Source organism: Convolutriloba macropyga, unplaced genomic scaffold, assembly GCF_964194025.1.
Source record: "Convolutriloba macropyga unplaced genomic scaffold, txConMacr16.3 SCAFFOLD_1965, whole genome shotgun sequence".
NCBI classification, from domain to species: domain Eukaryota; kingdom Metazoa; phylum Xenacoelomorpha; order Acoela; family Convolutidae; genus Convolutriloba; species Convolutriloba macropyga.
This window is the reverse complement of record NW_027451696.1, coordinates 16039-35841: the sequence shown is the minus strand read 5'-3', so window position 1 is coordinate 35841 and position 19803 is coordinate 16039. Positions and strand designations below refer to the sequence as shown.

At 34.3% G+C, this 19803-nt stretch overlaps 1 protein-coding gene across 1 annotated transcript in view; it reads right to left on the bottom strand.

The window, feature by feature from the left end:
• Positions 1–970: 970 nt before the first annotated feature.
• LOC142356904 (uncharacterized) overlaps positions 971–19803 on the bottom strand; it is a gene marked incomplete at its 3' end in the record, with an annotated part of 33930 nt that continues 15097 nt past the window's right edge. Inside the window, exons 2-3 of the mRNA XM_075408660.1 lie at positions 16572–16833; positions 971–1873 (exon numbers count right to left, since the gene is read on the bottom strand). Of these exons, the coding sequence (XP_075264775.1) occupies positions 971–1873; positions 16572–16833 (1165 nt within the window). The remainder of the gene's footprint in view (positions 1874–16571; positions 16834–19803) is intronic.

Genomic DNA, 19803 nt, shown 5'->3' with positions numbered 1-19803 from the left:
ACTTGTATGCAAATTGAGATGTTTTCAGCTTTTGTGGTTTAATTTGGGTAATTTTTCCAAAGTTTTGGGCAATTTCTGGATAATCTGGGCCATTTTTGGGTCAATTTTGGGCAAGAAGGGATAATTCTGGGTCAATTTTGATCAACTACAGGGTCAATTATTTTTTGCAAATTTTTGGCAATTATTTACTAAAACCGGGTGTTTTCTTGATGAAACAGCCCACAATCGGGAAAATTTTGGCTAATTTTGACATTTTTTTGACAAATCTGGGCTAATATGTCAATAATTTTTGACAAATCTAACAATTTCGGGTAGAAATTTTTTCTGATTTTGGGTTTAAAGCATAAATTGTTGTTAAAATTTTCTAAAATTAGTCAATTTCTGGTTATCTTTAGGTGAATTCCGGTATAAAACCTATAAATTGTTTTGAAATTTGGAGAAAAACTGAAATATTCTGGTCAAAAATGGGCAAACTTAGGACCAAAGTGTCTGAAATTGGGCTATTTTTAGATAAAAATTGAAAAAATTTGGTCTAAATTAGTGAACTTTAGGTCTATATGAGCATCAATTGGCAACTCTAGTCAAAACAATGGTTTTATCTCCAATTTAAAATCTAGACGAAAATATTTCCCACATAGTTAACGTGAAAACTTTTTTTAGCAGCTGTTACTATTTATTCTCAGCTTGACCAATTTTCTTGAAATATAAAGAATATTTCACGTTTTGTAAACTAACTTGCGAAGTATCCTAGATTGATGGTACCCCAATTTCTTTAAAAAAATCATCAGGTGTCAAGACTAAGAAGTATTTTTTTCAGATTTGCCGAGCTTCAAATATCACACAGATGTCCTACTTAAATCAAAGATTTGATTCATCAACATTAAGTCTTCCAAGCCAGTTGTTTTAGCTCTCAAAATTCGAACAGTTCAACTCAATTGACAGAGAACATTAATCTTGCTGTATCTTATACCTTTCATGCATCTGGCTGACTGATCCAACGATTTTTGCTGGGTCTTTGAACACTCATTTTCCGAATGATTGGTTCCAGAAGGCTGATCTGAAATGTGGCTGTTTGGATCATCATTGGCGAAAACTTCGGTGTTATCCCACGGACTGGATTGAATTGATGGTACAAAAATATAAGGACCATCATTCACGTCTGGAGACACTTCAGTGCTTGAAAGATTAATTGAGGATGTCGTTGTCAATGCATTTTCTTCAGAATAGGGAACATGGCAACTTAACAAACCCACATTGGAACCAGAGTCTGAGGAAAAAATATCCTCACCAGACCTGTGTTTGCTCGTTGTGAACAACACATCGTTCCGATTTTTGTTCTCTTTTGTGTTCATTGTTTTTAAAGAGAGAATATGTTGCGGAGAACTTTGGGTTTGCGACGAAATCTTGTCCACAAAATTATCATTGGGTAATTGCGGATGGAGAGAGGTGTTAGAAAGCTGATCACAAGCGTTTGAATCAGAATATTTTTTTGATGGAGAGTTGACATTCTCCGCGATATCAGTGATCGTATTCGCGTTATTATTAGTTGGGGCGTCAGGTTCATTTTCTCGGTCAGCTCTCATCGAAGAATGCGACGTGCTCGTTTGATGGGCTTTTATTGAAAATTCATCGGCAGTTTTAGCATCAGTTGTTGTTGTTAAATAACCACCACTTTCTCGAGAAGAAACAGTTGCTGGAGGTGAATTACTTTCGAAACTTCTATTTTTCTTTGATTGATGAAAATCAGTAGGTAGCCCAGCTGAGCATCTTTTTCGTGAGCTCTGTGGAGGGTCAATTGAAGTAGAAAGTATCAAGGGTTTTGAATCAGCAATTGGTGTTTCTAGTGGGTAAATGATGATTGGTGCCTTCACTTCTGAAAAAAATATGATCCACGCAAAATTAAGAAAAATAATAATAATGATTTTAATCCTGCGTGATCTAAGCAAATCATTATTAGGCGTTTAGTCTTAAAAGCAATAACAGTAGGTTGTTCTCCGTTGTCCTTTTTATTATTCTCAGCATTTCAGACTCTGTCATTTTGTGAGCATGCGCTCTCTTTTGTGGTTTGGTGACTTTTTTCCGTCTCAAACTTAACCATGGCAGCAGTATTGCAGCCAGCATTGATCAGGCAATGATCAACCTGAATCTCTTGATAAGTGAGCACTAATCCTCACACATATACCGCTTCATGGAGGCAGGGAATAGCATATCTTACCTCTCGGTCATCACGTCACAGAGACTATCTTGTCCCATAAAAACCAAATTTTGCAAGTTTTGTGTTGCAATTATCTAATTGTTGTATTGCTCTATATTTTCCCCAACAATAGGTACTCTTTATTTATAGAAATGAATTGTATTCTTCAAATAATAAAATCAATTTTGAGCTCTAAGAAACTGTTTTCACTTAATTCGAAAGTGAAATGCTCGAATAATTACATAGGTGGCAGATTTTTCAACAAAAAGCACAATATCTGAGATATTGATGTTTATGTTACAGTTGTAAAATACCTGTTCTGTGGGGGCAATCAATATTTCTTTTGATTTTGACACTAAAACTTTTCATTACAATTTCGTATTATTTTTTCGTTTTTGTTCTTTTTGTTGTTTGGCTATTAAGGCCTAACATTGACAGGTCTCATTGAATTTATAACAAGTTTGAAATGAACATAAAAAAGGTTCCCAATTGATAGCTTAGGCACTTACATACTTAAAAACTATTCGTTTAAATTATTTTTTTTTCAGTTTTGACTAAAAATGCTTTCTTTTCTCTTGTTTTGTCGAAGTCTGAACAAAGAAGGTCTCATTGGATTCAGTAGGGGAATACAAGAAACTTTTCCAAGTCTTATGTTCACAGCTAATCAAAAAAAAGAAATGAAATGCGACGTGTTTTTATTGTTACTTTGGTTGTCTTCAACTTTTTCCACTAAAGTGCTCATAAGTCAACAATGAGGCATATGTTATTTATGTAAAACTTTTGCGGTTTTGCCTATAATTTTTTAACCGATAGCTAATCTAAAATATAAAAGTGAGGCCATTTAAATTTCTTAAATTTTGGAGAAATTTTGCACTTTGTTTGGTTTTTCACGCAAAAATTCTGAATAATTTTGCTTAACTTTTCCTTTGCAAACGAAAACATGACCTAAAGAGACTTGGAAATTTTAGCAGGTTCAATAAACACTATTTGTGTTTTTGTGTTAATTTTTTTATTACCTTGAAACTTTATTTTGAATAAAATTTTAGTAAATTTTGAGTTATGACTCTAAATGTTTTTTTTCTGGGTTTTGCTACAGTGTGTGTAAGGACAACTCTTGATGATTTTTGAAGTGGAAAAAAATTTGTCTGTTGCTTGAGTTCTTTGCTAATAGTTTTCAAGACTGAAAATTGTAATTTTAGAAAATAAAGACCACTTTTGTATTCTGTTGTTTTGTTGTAATTTGTTGTCTGCATTTCAATCTAATTTAGTATACTCATCATATCCAATAACGAAGAATATATCAAATTAATTTTGTTCCGACCAAAACATAATCAAGGATAAAAGCGTGACGTTATCAAAGCTTGTAAAAACTGGGAGAAGTTTTGAATTCTGTCTATTTTGGCTTATTGACTCAATTGTTTTTTTTTGTTAAAATTGGCTGCTTTCAATTATTATACTCAATTATTTTGATTGCTGAAATTCGAATGGTTTTCGAAGAATAGAACATATATGAAAAATCTGAGTAGATCATTTTTCATTCCAAAAAGAACAATAAAACGTTTTGAAAAATTGTTACCCCTTCGACAATCGCACATACGTATGAAAAGATTGAAAAGACCATTTGCATGAACAGTAGTTTAATCAGTGCCAAGAGTAAACATTGCTTTTGGCGTCACTAAATAGATGGGGTTATCTTTATTGAACTTGATCTCATTTTGCATTATCAATTGAGACTTATAATTTAAAGCAGAAGTTCAGTTTTTGTTACTTCTGCACTCAGTTATCAGTCAAAATTAAGAGCTAAATGTTAATTGAAATTTTACGGAGGTCACCTGTTACTCATCAAACCTTGCATTTTGAGATTTAGTTTGAAAACGGGATAGATGGTGATTTTTGGATCTCAGTTTCTGTTTTTCTGGGATATAACGAGGTGTTTACTTATAAAATTGTCGTTTTCATTCTACCTGAGAAAATTCACTAAAATTGATATTCTTTGCCCGTAATTTGTTTGTTTGAGTGTCCAATTAAGTGAAATAAAGAAGCTGGTTGCACTGGTTTGCACTCTGGTTTTTTGAATAGACGTCTGTCCTTTTAAGAATCTCTCAAATTTTAAATAACAAAACATGAACTACTTCATTGAAGGTTGTTTATGTTTGCTTAACTTGGTAGACAAAGAGACTTGATTGGTGGATCAGCGAATCGGAACGTTTTGTGCAATCGAACATCAGCAAGGCTCCTTATTGAGAAATCTGCTCAAAAATTTCGTGAGGTTCCAAAACAGTGAAAGGAAAACAACGATTTTTGGAAGAAAACAATACAGAATATTTTTTTGCATTTGAAAATGACATTTGTAGCAAATTTGGCGGTAACAACTTCGGTTTTAACAAACAATACTCCATTTACAATCGTGACTCAATTGTACAGAGTGATTCAGTTTACATTTTTTCCCAAAAAGTATTCTGCGTTTCCATATTTCTCAATACACTCGAATTTTCAATTTGATGAAGTGTGGAAACTAATATTACAATCAATCAGCTCTACACCCTAGTGGAGACGATCGAATAAAATTGACGAAAACTTAGCAAGAAATCTTCGGTATGTCGAATTTCGAACGTAAGAAAGCGAGGGTACATTCGGTTTGTTCAGCATTGTTGATTTCGAACGCAAAAGTTTAGGCATTTAAACGTAAGAGGTCGTTGGTTTGTTCGGTTTTCAAACGTAAGAGATTGTTGATGTGCTCCTTGTTTAAACCCAAGAGATCGTCAAAATGTTCTGTATTCAAACGTGAGATTGTCGGTTCTTTCGGTATTTAACCCTAATAGATCGTCGGCGTGTTCGGTTTTGGACGTAAGAAGTAGTCGATTTTTTGCAAAACAAAGCGGTAATTTCTTGCAGCAAATTTTATATTAAAATAAAAAACATTTAGTTTAACTTATGCATTTTAGCAGTTTAAATGAAACCAAATAAGCAACCACTTAAGTGATCAAGTAAAAAAAATATGGCCCACATTTGGTGCTAAAAAAAACATTATCTGGTCACAAACATCAAAACTTATGTTAATTTAAAGAAAAATTCAGTACCAAGGGAAAGGTGAAGATATGAATGATTCTATTAAATTGAAGGTTTTGTCATTTTCATTTTAAACTGCTTTTCATCGTTTAAGAGATTTTTGGATTTCAAACATAAGAAATCGTCGGTCTCATCGTTTTATTCTAGCAAAAATTGAGGATATTTTTTACAACTATTTTGTCGGTATCGTCGTATTAATTTGGTATTTATGATAGGAAAGATTCGGTATCGTCGATTTTAAACTTAAGACAGATTCGATATCATCATTTTTTAAACATAAGACAAATTCGGTATCGCTGTTTTTCAAACGTAAGACAGATTCGGTATCGCTGAGAAAAACACCAGGAACTGTTAAACTCCGCTTCAGAACAGCAGATTAGTCCAGCAGACTGGAAAAAACGATCGGCATTAGGCGCGTTCAAGCCCAACCAACCGTCAAAGTATGACGGAAAGTATGACGAAACTCAGGGAGTCTGAATTAATCAACCGAATTCTCATCATTGTTAAACAAAGTTGTTGCATTTTTGTATTCAAAAATAAACAAGAAATCTATCTTCTTTCATTTATTTTTGTGAATAGCTAAAAAAGGATTTTCAATGATTTTGCACATTATCTCTTTCGTCTAAAACCGAAGATACCACGATGTGTCTTATTTTTAAATAAAAAAACCAAATCTTCTAAAACCGAACACACCGAACTCTCTTGCGTCCAAAAGTGACGATACCAAATCTTTCCTAGTTTCAAAACCGCAAAACCGAACAAACCCATCGAACCGAAATTTTCTATCGTTTGAAACCAAACAGACCGAAGATTTCTTCCAATTTTATTGTCGTTTTTGTTCGGTCTTCTCAACTATTGTTACGTGCTGGTAGTTTTGCGAACCCACTTTAACTATTAAGGGATGACGAGACTAACAGTACAATAATAGACTTTAATTAAGAGATGAAAAGATTTGCCTTTACAACTTATTGAACTATTTTCGACTGTTCTAATGTTTCATTTGAGCAAGACAAAGAAGCGGAAATTTTATTCAGGGTAAAAATACGCAATGCGGTAGTAAGAAACGAGAATTTGTAGATCTAGGCTCGTTTGTATGTTAAGTTGCGATAATTTTATTGAAATCTTACCAATATGCGATAATTGTATTTTTTCTGTAGAATGTAGGTCATTAGTTCTACCGCCGCCGTGCGTAACGTAGTTGAATGAGAAAAAAGAGAACATTACGTTATCAAGCCTTAGTTTTGAGCAGGCAAATTTGCTTGCAAATGCCAGGATTGTCCGCTCTCTCATGTTTTAACGTTAGGCTTTATAGGCCTTTGCGGACAACAGTGACAATAAGGGAAATTAGTTCATAATTGCGAAAATTAGGAAACATTTGTCAATGTTATGAGGAATTGCGGAACCTGTTGACAAGCAAGCAACACCGACAGATCTGTTTCACTATCAATCAGAAAATTGTATCACTAACTTCCCAGCTAACTATTTTCCGCAACAACTTAAATTTAACTAACTTCCGCAGTTTTTGGCGTGTCATGTGTGTGTGTGTCACTTTTATCCGCGTCGCTGTTATCCGAAACATTTATGTAATTGTTATAAGCGTCTTTTTTCTTTGGAATTCTAATGTCACTATAAACCGCGGCCTACAGTTACAAATTAGCTTATTTGTTTCAATTGATATTAGTTGCTTCAAAACTAGATTCAGACAGAAAGAAGGGAAACTATCGTCCCTATATAGGAGCGATTAATTCTATATTCAAAAGCTGATGATGAGCACTGACAGAGAAATAACTTTTACAAATGAAAGTTGAAAAATATCAGATTAACAATGACTGATGAAATTTGTCAGATTTTTCATATAAAACTCCTCAGTAAATACTTATTTTAAACCAACTACCAAGGAAATTAATTAAATTCATATGATTTAATTTTTGTTCACTGAAAAACGATCATAGTATAATGACGATAAAAAGACACGTTAGTAATGAAGTAAATACTATTTCTTACTACTGATGTAAAAAGTTATAAAAAACACCGTTACGCAGCCGGGTTCGTTAATTTCATAACCAACTAACGGAATTTTTTTTTGAAAATTCAGATTCTATATCTTATCAATAGAATTACTCAAATTTTCTGTATGATTCAACTCCAATTCTCTGATTAATAAATACCGATTCATGACATTTATATTAGTACAGAAAACAAAATGAGAAATTCTTTCAAAATACGAAATTAAAAAAAGCATAAAAATAAATGCCATCTGATAAGTATCCATCACGACGTTTCCAATGGTAATTTAACTCAAAGATAAACTCTATTTTTCATAATAAATAATATGGCGATAGTGATTGGAATGAATGAGAGCAAATATATTTTCCACTGCCTTGCATTGATAGAGCAAATATTAAGTAAAAATGACATTGAAACAAACTGATGCCAAATTTTGGCGACTAATTATAGAACTTTTTGCATAATTGGAAAGAGAAGTTCCTCAAATGTGAATAAACATGGTTTTAGTAGGCTTATTTATTTAAAACTTAAAATAAATGACCTTAGCAGCACTTTTGCTGAGGTTGAAGAAAAAAATTAGAGCCATGGTTGTAATAATCTGATCTTCCTGAACGAAACAATTCTTAAAGGTAGCTTAATATGTTTTGAATAGCTTGCAGATTTTTTTCTGGGTTTCCTGAAGTTCTCAGTATGGATAGCACACGATGTTCTGCCATGATAAAAAAAATTTAAATACAGAGAATTTAAAATTTTTACGGGTTAAACAACTAATTGTCATTAGTTTTTTGTATTTAAGACAAAAAAATGATGTATTACACATAGTAACAAACTGGATTGTGTTTACTCAATTTGTTTGTGTCTCTTAATAAATTCATAGAGCATTTCAAGTGTCATTCATTTTCTTTAACAAGACTTAAATTGGGTGAAAGCCTAATTTTTATATGTTTTTTGAAAGAACCCGCCGTCTGGGGTAAGTGTGTATTAAAAAGAGGCCAAGTAAAGAAAAATTTAACATCATCGTTGATTCATCTAGAAAAAGTATATGTTTGTCCTCCTGATGACAAGATATCAAAGGTTATTAGGGTCTAAACGCTCATAAATGAAATGTTTGGGTCGAAAAGTGATGAATAACGAAGGTTGAAATTGGCCGACCACAAAGCACCCTTGAATAGTCCTAATTCTACATAGGAAATCCATGCCGTTTTTAGGATCCTAGCTCGCTGATTTTGGGACCTATGTCAGTTCAAATTTAGCAATTTTTTGTTATGTTTTTTCACTTCTAATTAAACATTTTCAGTGTTTTGAAAGTTTGAAACTCTGGTAGATATTTCGGCACAATATCATAAAACAGCGTCATGAATTATTAACAAGTTACAACTAGGTATTATATGGCAACAAAGCCGGCCCAATTTTTAGTCGCAATTCAAAAATAACACTATCTGCGATCACTTCGAACTGGTATCAATTTGACAACAAGCCTCTTGTAGCCTTCTGTGGCAGTTTTCACTAAAACCGATCGAGCTGTTGTATCCTGTGCTTCAATTAATTCAAGAACTTCTCGCATTCTTAAGCTGAAATATTGAGTCTCCTTCTTGTTCAACAAAATCAAATCACCCACTTTTGGTATTTCCAATTCCTCTATCGCACACTCATTTCGTTTTGGCGAGGAAGGTAGATACTCTGACATCCATCTGTCCCGTTTTGCGGAAAATAGCTACTGTTGGTCTCTGAATAGGGTTCTGTAACCCGCAGTTGTATCGGAGAACCAGCTCTTTGACCAAATTACATTCAATTGTTACATAACGAAATCGATTGGCGTTGAGGCTTCCTACTCCTTGACGTCTCCACTGACTGTTGTGAGTGGCTTTTTACTCAGCAAGTGCTCCACTATACACAATGTTGTTCTAATTGATCCTCTTTTCATCCAAGAATCATATACATGGCTTTTTTAAACGATGTAACAAGCTGTTCCCAAAGGCCTCAAAAAGGAGGAGCAGCTGGTGGGTTGAAAAATTTCTTGAACATTTTGTCGACCAATTGCATTGTAATTTTTGAATCTTTTTAGTTTAGAAAAATCCGCTTCGAACTCAGTTGCTGCTCTGAAAAAATTTGTGCATTAATTGAATATGATTCTCATTGGTTTCCCTCCTCTGGCATAAAATCTGTGAACAGCACCCACGCAGACCTGAGTATCAAGTTCCAGATGAAATGCTCGCACACCCAAAAAATAAAGGGTTCCAATGTAGTCAACACAAGAGGGAGTGAATGGTCTATCATTCGCCGCGAGTAGGTAGGCCGGACGGATTAATCCCTCTTCTAAGGTTTCATTCTAAGAAGACGTTTTTTCGACAGGTCACAGAGCTGTTTTTGACTGATCGGAATGGTTTATGCAGTCAATTAATCCAAAACTCATTTTGAATCATGCTTTTGATGTACTCAACTTATAATGGATCATATATTGAGTGCTCGCGTTTTAGAAACATAACAACCACTCTATGAAAACCGCTTAGTATAACTGGAAAATTGCATGAAAACTGATGCGGTCTTCTTTTTGCTCTCATTACCCTATCACTGTCAAGGAATGATACAAGTGATGCAATTTTGCTGTTCTTTGGAGCAGAATTCCCACATTGCAACTATCACTGCTTCTGGAGATGACCAACTCTAAACGAGTAGCCAAAATTCGAGTTCTGATTGCATCAGTAGATCTTAACATCTTCCTTTCTTGGTCAAAGTAGAATCGAAGCAGCTGTTTTAAGCAACCCTCTGAACTGACTGAATCTTGTCCAGTAAACGTTTGAACTTCTAATGTGAGCTTCAGCTACAAAAAACTTTTGGTCAACTTTTTGAACAACTTGTTTCAAGTGAGACAGTCACTTTGTGTGATCTCATCGAAACTAACACATCGAGTCCCAAGGTTACTAGGGTTTTCTTCCCGTGTACATGATGCGGCATCTCGAAGAGTCTCGGCAATCCTGTCTGAGACGAAAATTTTCATTTCTCGGTTGAACTCATCGAATAACAGTAATTCAGTCCGACGAGAAGTAAATTTCATGAAAATGGATCTCAAAATTTTTGAGAACTGCGTCCATCGGTCTGCCTCCTGTAGCTTCCTTCAATAATTCCGGTTTGTGAATGGCGTGATTTGCGAACAGAGGAATAATTGTTTTTCCTAGGACAAAAAAACAACTACCTGGCATCTAGGAGACTTACTAAAAAAATAGCGTTTTCGTTTTGTTCAATGAGACTGCGCATCAAAACTGGAGTCTCTTTATACTCTCAGTATATCATTCACATTATTTCATGCGAGTTCCAGAATTGCTAGCGCCTTCTATTCTTCAATTTCTGTTTTGAAACTTGTTGCCCAATTAATGAGCTTGAAGCCACTTTTTGCAAACATTCTTGTTGGATCTTTTTTGACTGAAGAGCTTCTTCTCTGATGTCAACGGTAACTAAAAGATCATCCATATATAAGCTTTGTTGAGCATCCTGACTAGCGCAGATGATCTCTGCAGCGTTGTCTAGTGCTAATTTTTGCAACAAAATTTTTGAAAAAGTGGGCGAGGATCATGCTCCAAAAACATGTCTGTCGTAACGATAGGTGGCCAATCTTATCATTTGAATCCTGTCAAAAAAAGTAGATAATCTCTATGTACTGGTTTGACGACCACATCATGAAACATCTCTTCGATAACCGCACTCAACACTATTGGTTTTTCCCGGCATTAAGCGCTATAATTTTCCAATAATTTCAGGTAGCTTTGAAAAGAGGTCGGGCCCAATCAGCTAAGCGTGATTCAACGACAGGCCTCTAAGTCCACTTGCCGCCTTGCATACTCCGACAACTTTGATGGGTCTGTTAGAGTTGAGTACAGTGTGATGTGGCATACTTGACTGCTCCTTGAGGTTTTCATTTCTTCTTCAGAAAATATAGGAATTCAGTTCTTCGTGGGGTCAGATTGTATTGTCTTGAAGTATTCACCTTTTAAACGGGAATGTTTTTTTAAACGAGTCTGTGTTGCAATAACATTGATTGTCCCAAAGCCGATGAGTAGTTTTTACTCAATTGTGATTTCCGGTCGTTTCAGAGCAAACGGACTTCATAAATTTCACCGTTGAAGTTCACAGATGAGTTTAGAAATTCACTTACCAATTTTTTTGTCTTTCCCGCGTTTATCAGCAACCATCAGAGTTCAATTGGATGCGAGATCGCACCATTTAACTACATCGGATCTTTCAAGTATTCTCGACCAGCTAGATGACAAATAGTTTTACTTAATTTTAGTTATTGGGATGGTAGAGGTCCACTCACAGTTCAACCCAGTACTAACACCAACAATTGTAACGAACTTCACTTTTATTGTCAATAGTCAATGACCAAATGAACTCGTTAGCGTTTTCACCAAGAATCTTTTTTTACTTTTTACTAGTCAATCTTGAAGGCAACACAATTCAAGTACGGATAAGTTTTTCTTATTTCATAGACGGTCTTCTAACTTGCATTGACTTTTGGCTGTTGACAGTTAACTGTAAACAACTGCCTTCTCTGGAATTTGTAAGCCCAATTGACGCATGCGGTGTTTTGCCTGATTACGGTAAATTGAGTACCGTGAATGCCTGCCAAATTGAGGGAGATGGTTTTATGGTTTTTCCATTGATATATATTTTGTCAAGAAGTTTTTCGTCTCTCCAACCTAAGTTGAACCAGTGCTGCAAGCTGCGAGTGTATATTCAAATCTTCCTTCTCAAAAAACTAGAAATATTATGAACATGCCCTCAATATTCCTCAAAATGCTGCAGGCTTTCGATAAACGCGAACCATCTTTTCTTGATGTCACTTGCAAGCTTGTTGACAGCAACATCTAGATTGATGTTTGAGAAGAGATCACTAGTGTAAACAAATTGGTGTTGGAATATAAAGAGCGTGGTGATGGCATCGATGAAACCAATGACAGCGGATGAGTCATTGTATCGAATGGAAGGAAAAGTCTGAATCTTAGAAAGCTGAGTCGACACTATGAGACTTGTTTGACCAAACTTCCTTGGTAATGTTTCCCACGCCTGTTCATACATTGCGCCAAACAATCCAACACACTTTATGGCTCTGTGTATGGCTCCATTTGTGAGCGGGCTGTTAGTTTTCACTGAAAGAAACATTCTACTCCACTCAGAACATTCGAGAGATTCGAAAACCTTCGTTATTGACTGATGGGTGACACATTACCAATACACAAGGAGTCAACAGATTCTATTGATGATGACCTTTTACTGGCCTTTCAAGATTACTTTAAAGACGATTCAAAAAGTTTCTGTGTGAGATGATTGGAATGTCGATCTCATCGAAGAGTTCACGTCATTTAGATGACACATCATCAACCCAATTGCTCAATCTAATTGAAAGCGAAAAAGATGTGCCTCTTGGGGTGCTTTTATATTAAATAAGGCTCCTGGAACCACCGAAATGTCCACAAAGAAATCATTTTTGTCATCGTGACCTTTGTTGTCAAAGTCTTCTCGAGTTTGACTTTTTTGCCTCCTGTTGTACATTTAACTTTTCAATTTCAATTCTAAAAGCTTGTATTTCGTCTTCATTTTTTAAGAGTTTCTAGTTCCGCTTCATGATACGCTTTACTCTTCGCTTCCGATCCATGAGGGAGATTCAATGTTGCGTATGTCAATATTGTTGAACGGGGTTGAAAAGGAACAAAAAATAGTGTGCAGCACAATTCATTTTATAGAGCAAACATTAAGTGGACATGACGTTAAAAACAATTTGATTTCAAATTTTATCGACTAATTATGGAATATTATGCATAACAAGGAGAGTTGAATCTAACAGAAAAGTTAAGTAAAACCGTTTGAAAGATGTACAAATTGATTTTAAATAAATTCTTTTAATTTCTGTTCAAAATAATCGAACCGCTCTGTGTAGCGATATTTTTAATTTTATTAAATATTTAACATCAGCACAGTAACATTATCTAGAGGTGGGGTTCTTTTTATCAAATTAATCAATAAGGTATAAAAGTTGATTAATTTAAAAGGATAGAAATCTTTACTAACAGAATTATATAAAGCATTATATAATTCTGTTAGTAAAGATTTCTATCCTTTTAAATTAATCAACTTTTATACCTTATTGATTAATTTGATAAAAAGAACCCCACCTCTAGATAATGTTACTGCTGATGTTAAATATTTAATAAAAATAAGGAGGAGAAAATTCAGTCAAACTCATGAACAGTGAAGAGACTGCAAATTTTTTCTTATAATCTGAAATTCACCTTGTATCAAAAGCATTTATTTTTTTTAAAAAATCATTGAAAACAGAACCACTGAGAAGATTCTGTTTATTTTAAGTCGTCCACTTCAACAGGCACGTGAGTTTGATGTTGTACGATGATAGATTTTATTCGAGCATGCATCATGTGACTGTTGGTGGCAAACGGAAATGTTTGTGCAACTCGGAATTATATGAGAGACACATTGAGTTCAGTTAGTATAAACGTTTTATCGTTTCGTATTTGTTCATTGTGTTTTCGCATATGTTTTTTCAACATAACGGCTTTCTGATAATAACATAATTAGGAGGCTAATTTTATGTATAAAGAAGACAGCATTGAGCGATTTGTATTAAAATAATCTAACGTTTATATGTCAAAGTCTAGTTTTGAAGCTTCATTTAGTGCATTTAGTGTTTAACGCACTAAAAGACGAGGAAGAGATGAAGTAAAACTAGCGGTGTGTTAATTGCAGTTCATTCGTTGTACTCTGTGCTCTAAAGGTGAACATTGTGGACAAGGTTTACAAATTTCCCTAATTGATATAGTAACATATGATGTAACCACTAGCCGCAATCCAAACTTGCCCGTCATTTCAGAGTGGTGCTTAAAACTGTAGTGGAATGAGCCTTCTCAAAATTGCGGACGTTGATGAAGACATCCCTCTTCATAAATTGCAGAGTTTGATGACATAGAAAAGCAAAATTTAGAGACCGGTGACGGTGCTTTGAAAGGACTGTCCGCAACTTATATTTTCATTGTTGTACACAATTTATCATTATTTCCTCCGCGTGGTAAGTGGTGACAAACTTTCTTAACTCGTGTTAGCAAAAGCGCACAAAGGTTGATATGAAGGATTCTGTGACGTAATGGCGGCGTCAAAGTCAATTTCACCACAAAAAAACTTTCAGCACTAAAAGGCCTAATCTCAAAACAGAATCTGGTTCAGAGAGAGTTTTTTATTACTTAGCCATAAAATTTTAGGGCTGGACTCCAATTGAGCTTTATTTGTTTCGAGATGCTTTTTATTGGGAAATATTGAGATCAAAATATTCTCATTTTTTTTCTCATTTTTTGAATTAAGTTTGTTCAAATAATTTTTGTTCAGGTTCGTTGGCTATCATGTTAAACTGGTCCGAAAGTAAAAAATAAAAGAATAAGAAGAAAAACTCGAAATCGCTGGGTTTTTCAATTTGGAATTGTACCAAATTCCTGTTCCTGATCATTTGCGATGATCAAGATTTGTTAATAACACAAAATCAGTACCCTTTGAGAAATCAATCAACTTACCCCACAATATAAGGGAGAAAACGAACTTATCTGAAAATGGTTGAACATGGTTTATATGATCAAACTGATCATATGGAAGACTAAAATAGAATAAATTCTTTTTATAAAATGCATTTTTTTTCACGTTTTTCTATCACATTATTGTGAGATTTGCGCTCTTTCTTAAACAAAAAATATTGATATCGCAAGATGACGGATTTTCAAGAATACATCCCGTGTGTTGATTTAGTTTTAATATAAGAGGACTGATAGATTTAATCCAAAAATTAATTTCAGTGCTAACTTAACTATTTTTGGGAATGTAATTGAACCATCTTTAGCTTTTTTCACCTAGGTCTCTATGATGAACCGAAGTCCCAACTACAACAATACATTTGTAGCAGAGCTCATTCTACTATATTATCGTGCTCAAGTTCCCTTTCTTTTCACCGAGTCAGGCGACTTTGATGATATCTGTTGGCAGAGATGGTATGAAGTTGAGCCCTTCAATAACTACTACTGGGCTTAATATTCTAACTTTAACCAATATTTTCCAAAAGTTTATGCTTGGCTTAAATTGCAGCCACTGATAAGAAGAAGCATTCATTTTTGTTTTTTTTAGGGGACATGTTGTAGGGACAAACACCACCAACATTGCAATGAGTAGGTGAATTCTTAGAATATTTTTTAACATTGCCAATGTTTTAAAGTTTTTCTTTTTCTTATGAGTTGAACGCTTTTTCTCATCATGGTTGAAACCTAATGCATTTTGTAAAGTCACAAACCGTTATCAAAATTTAAAAATAGCGCTATTAAGCAAAAGATGAAAAGTCACTCTTTTGCGGAGTCAACTTCCAAAAAATAAAGTTCTCAAGTATTAGTGACTCTTAAGATAGATTGTTTACAAAACAAATCTTTCACGCAAATTGAATGTTGAATGGTATGAAAAAAGATGACACCAATTTCTCAAAATTATATAAAAGCATCCGATTAGAGATGAAAAGATTTTAGACATAACAATTGCACTACACTAAATTTGATCCATGTGATCTAGTCCCTCATCAAAAGAGAATCTCAGTACAAATTGTAACAATTGATGGTAATTGTAAACGCTGAGATAGGTCAGGGCCACAAGACTGATCATATGGAAGAGTAAAATAGAATAAATTCTTTTTATAAAATGCATTTTTTTCACGTTTTTCTATCACATTATTGTGAGATTTGCGCTCTTTCTTAAACAAAAAATAATGATATCGCAAGACTGCTTACCAAAAAGAAGCTTAACAAAAAATTTGTAGCTGTTGTTGGAAAATTTTGCTAAGACGTCGAAGAATATGCACCCTTGAAAATTTTAACCAGATTAAGAAAGAGTAATTGATTTTATTGAAATGAAGTAACACCTAGTAGCCTCATCAAGCCACTTTTTAAACAATTCTTATCAACTAATTGGTTTTGGCTGCAACAATTAGCAAAAAAGAAGCCGAATTAACTTAGTCGGATAATCTGGGTTACGGATCATCACAGATGGGAGAATTTGGCCAACTTATAATAATGAAATTGACTAATTTTTTCAAAATTTAGTCGTATGTAGGAAAGATCTTAAGTCTTCAGCAGGTTCCACAGATCGTCTTGAAAATCAACGGATTTGAACCAACTGGATTTGGCTACAGATGATGGCGATATCCCAAATTGTGGGAGCCAGTTATGCTGGAATATAATTTTTCGTTAACAAATTTAAGGAAACTTGTTACCTTTAATGCAGAGTTTGAGCTTTTGAGTTTTGATCATGTCCTGGAATGCGTCGAGGCGGGTAAGTGAGAAGATGTGCCAATTTTCTTTCCAACAGAATTGGTCAAATTCGGGCCAATGTGGGAATGATTTGCAGTCGAATGAGAAAACGTATTTACCATCAAGTCCAGGTTTCTTCACCTGTTTCATGGTGAAGTATATATCTGAACTGTCATAGAGTAGAGGCTGGTCTGCAGGATCAAGTGCTCTGAGTATTTCCCATTTCTGAATATCATTTCAACAACTCAATTGGAAAAGTTACAACAATTCAATTGGATTGGGCACGTAATTCAATGGAACCAACTTTATATCAGCTTCAAATTTCCTGGCATAGAGGAATAAGTTAATGTCTCGTAATATTATTAAAATATAGTCCTTGTAAATTCATGAATTGCATCTCTCAACAAAGAAACCGCTTTGAGTCAACGAGTTAAGAGCAAGAGTGGCAAATACTATGATGTCAACATTTTAAACCGAAATATTTTGCACAATAACTACACATGGGGACCATAATATAGTTAACTATTATGGGGACTATAATATAGTTAACTATTATGGGGACTATAATATAGTTAACTATATTATGAAACGCACTATGGGTACACATTTGTAGCTAATCAAATGAACCAATGAAAAAAATTATTTTGAAGTTTTGAACTTATGTTTTTTTTGCATTGATAAATTTATCCACAAAAACATCATATGAAAGCAGATGTAATTTTGCAAAATTTTTCAGGTCTCATATTTCGGTCTTCAAGTTATGCTGGAAAGGCTTCAACAACTTTACATATCTCTCTTGTTTAGCTGAGATTATTTTCAAACTGATTGTTCTCTTATCTTTTGCACTTGGTCTCCATTAACTATAAGATATCGAAAAGATCCTGCATTATTTGAGCGTCTAGCAAAAAAGCACAACTATAGCCAAAACTCTTAGGTCAGTGCAAATTTACGGCGAAATTGAGAAAGGAATTTTTTAGTCATTTAAACATTGTTTAGACATCATTTGTCATATAGGTCTTTCAGGAAAACAATCTTTTGTTTCTGCTTTTCGTGAAATGTAGTGAATTTGCGATCTTGAACTCTGTAAAATTTAAACTATTACAGAGACTAGAGCCTAATTACGTCGTGAAGAGAACATTTTTTTTCAAATTTCAGCCAACCTTGTCACTTTTTTCCGCAACAGAACAATCGTAATGAGATGAAAAAATTCTCCTTGATAAAAAAACGTTGCAAAAAGTCTCTCGTGTTACTAATTGTCGATTAAACACATGATTTAAATTTTTAATTTGAACATATTATGACATTTTGAAAAACTGATAGTTAAATATGTTTTAAATGACGAGATTTACTGATCAAATTGTTAATTTAATAGGCGAACATTTTTCCGCTGCCAGATTTAATTTAGGGACAAGCTCCACGATTGAAAATTACCAGATATTATCAAAAAAAATTAAAGCTATCGAAAAAATTTTGTGAGGCAAAATTTGCTCATACTTGCAATAGATTTTTTTCTGAAATTATTCTCAGACGAAAAGCTGCATGCTCAACGACGAAATGAAAAAAAAACACGGAGCAAAAGTCTACAGATATAATTATTATTTATTCTGGTTGGAGAGGTAGATTTCAGACCAATGACAGCGGAATGTGTTGTATTATTAATATGGCAAATTTCTTCGAAAACGACAGGCAATGCGCTACTAGTAGAATTATTGAGTTTCAGTTGTATTTCTAATGTAAGATACGTGTTTTCTTCAAGATCAAAAATTTGCTCTGCAGATGTAAAGTTACACTGGGTTTGGGAACCAATCAAAAAATTTTATGATTTGGAAGTCATAGTGTATTAAACGAGGTCTCTTGAACTGTTTAGAAGATAACTTGCATGTAGCCAACCCGTTCGGAAAAACGTTTATGTCAACAAGATTTTGCAAAATTCTGGCAGAATCTAGCAAGACCATAGATCGTGTTACGAGACTTTCTTCCAAAGTCTTGCAACTTTTTACAAGATAAAAATATTTTTGTGAGAAGCTTGCAAGATCATACAAGATGAAACTTTGGTGCCCATTAGGGCAGATAGAATGCACGTTCAAAAACATGATCAGAGTCTTCTCCGTTAAAGAAAAGTTTCGAAAATTATACATTTTTGCGGTCATATCAGAACACCAACTGTTGCGGCTGCTCAAGAATCTCAGCGGGACCGATATATCACAGCCTGGTTCTAGAGTTTTACGGCGGCCTGAATCTTCACCGAATCCGATTGTCCAATGATCTCGCAGAAATAATTAGTCGGTCCGACGTATTAAGGACTGTAACTTTAATTTTGCTGATTGAAGTTAAGAAAATCCTTACTGATAATCTATGTTCAATCTCGTGCTGAAGCTTGTAAGGCCTCAGCTAGTGTTAGTAATGTTGCCAACTTCTTGTTAAGTAAGCTCAACTAACGTGAAAAAAGACTAAAGTTGTTAAAGAATCAAATTTTAGTCTAATCTGAGAGCCGTCTGCCCTGTATAACAGTTTCTAATCGTTCAAAATACAATTCTATTTCAGTATTCAAATAATACGGATAAAGTAAATAATCAAATAATAATCATTTATAACATCATCGCTACTGGTTTCTGATTGGTTATTCAAGAAAGTGATTTAGGTCATTGTTTACATAGTAAATGTCAAATTACTGCAATATTAACTATTATTGGCATAAGCACGGATGGTTTCTAAGTTGTTCTAAATGCCTCGAATGTACGGTATTTGGCCTTTAATGGTCACTTAGAGTATCATAAAATAAACAATTTAAGAAATTTAACAATAAACGACAAAATATCGAAAAATGCCAATTTTGCACCAGATAAGTGCTAATAGCCACACTTGTGGGTCTGATGCGATAACGTTCGTTGTGTCCAAGAGTAGCTTAGAGGTAACCCTAACCATGTGCCAAAACCTCGGGTTGCTCAAGTCAACAATCGGGCGGGGTTGTACAAAATTTCGGTCCCAACTTGTAATAGTTTTTAATCTTGATTATTTTTGAGTTTTGACAAATTTTAAATTTTTCTGTTTGAAACGTTATTTTTTGCTGTCGGATGGCTTTTGTAGCTGATTTGAAGTGGCACCAACATCGCCGGCCCTTTTTTCGATCTCGGAGACACCATCGTAGATTACTGGTGCTAATTTCACGACAGGCCGGTTCAGCTCTCCATGTGC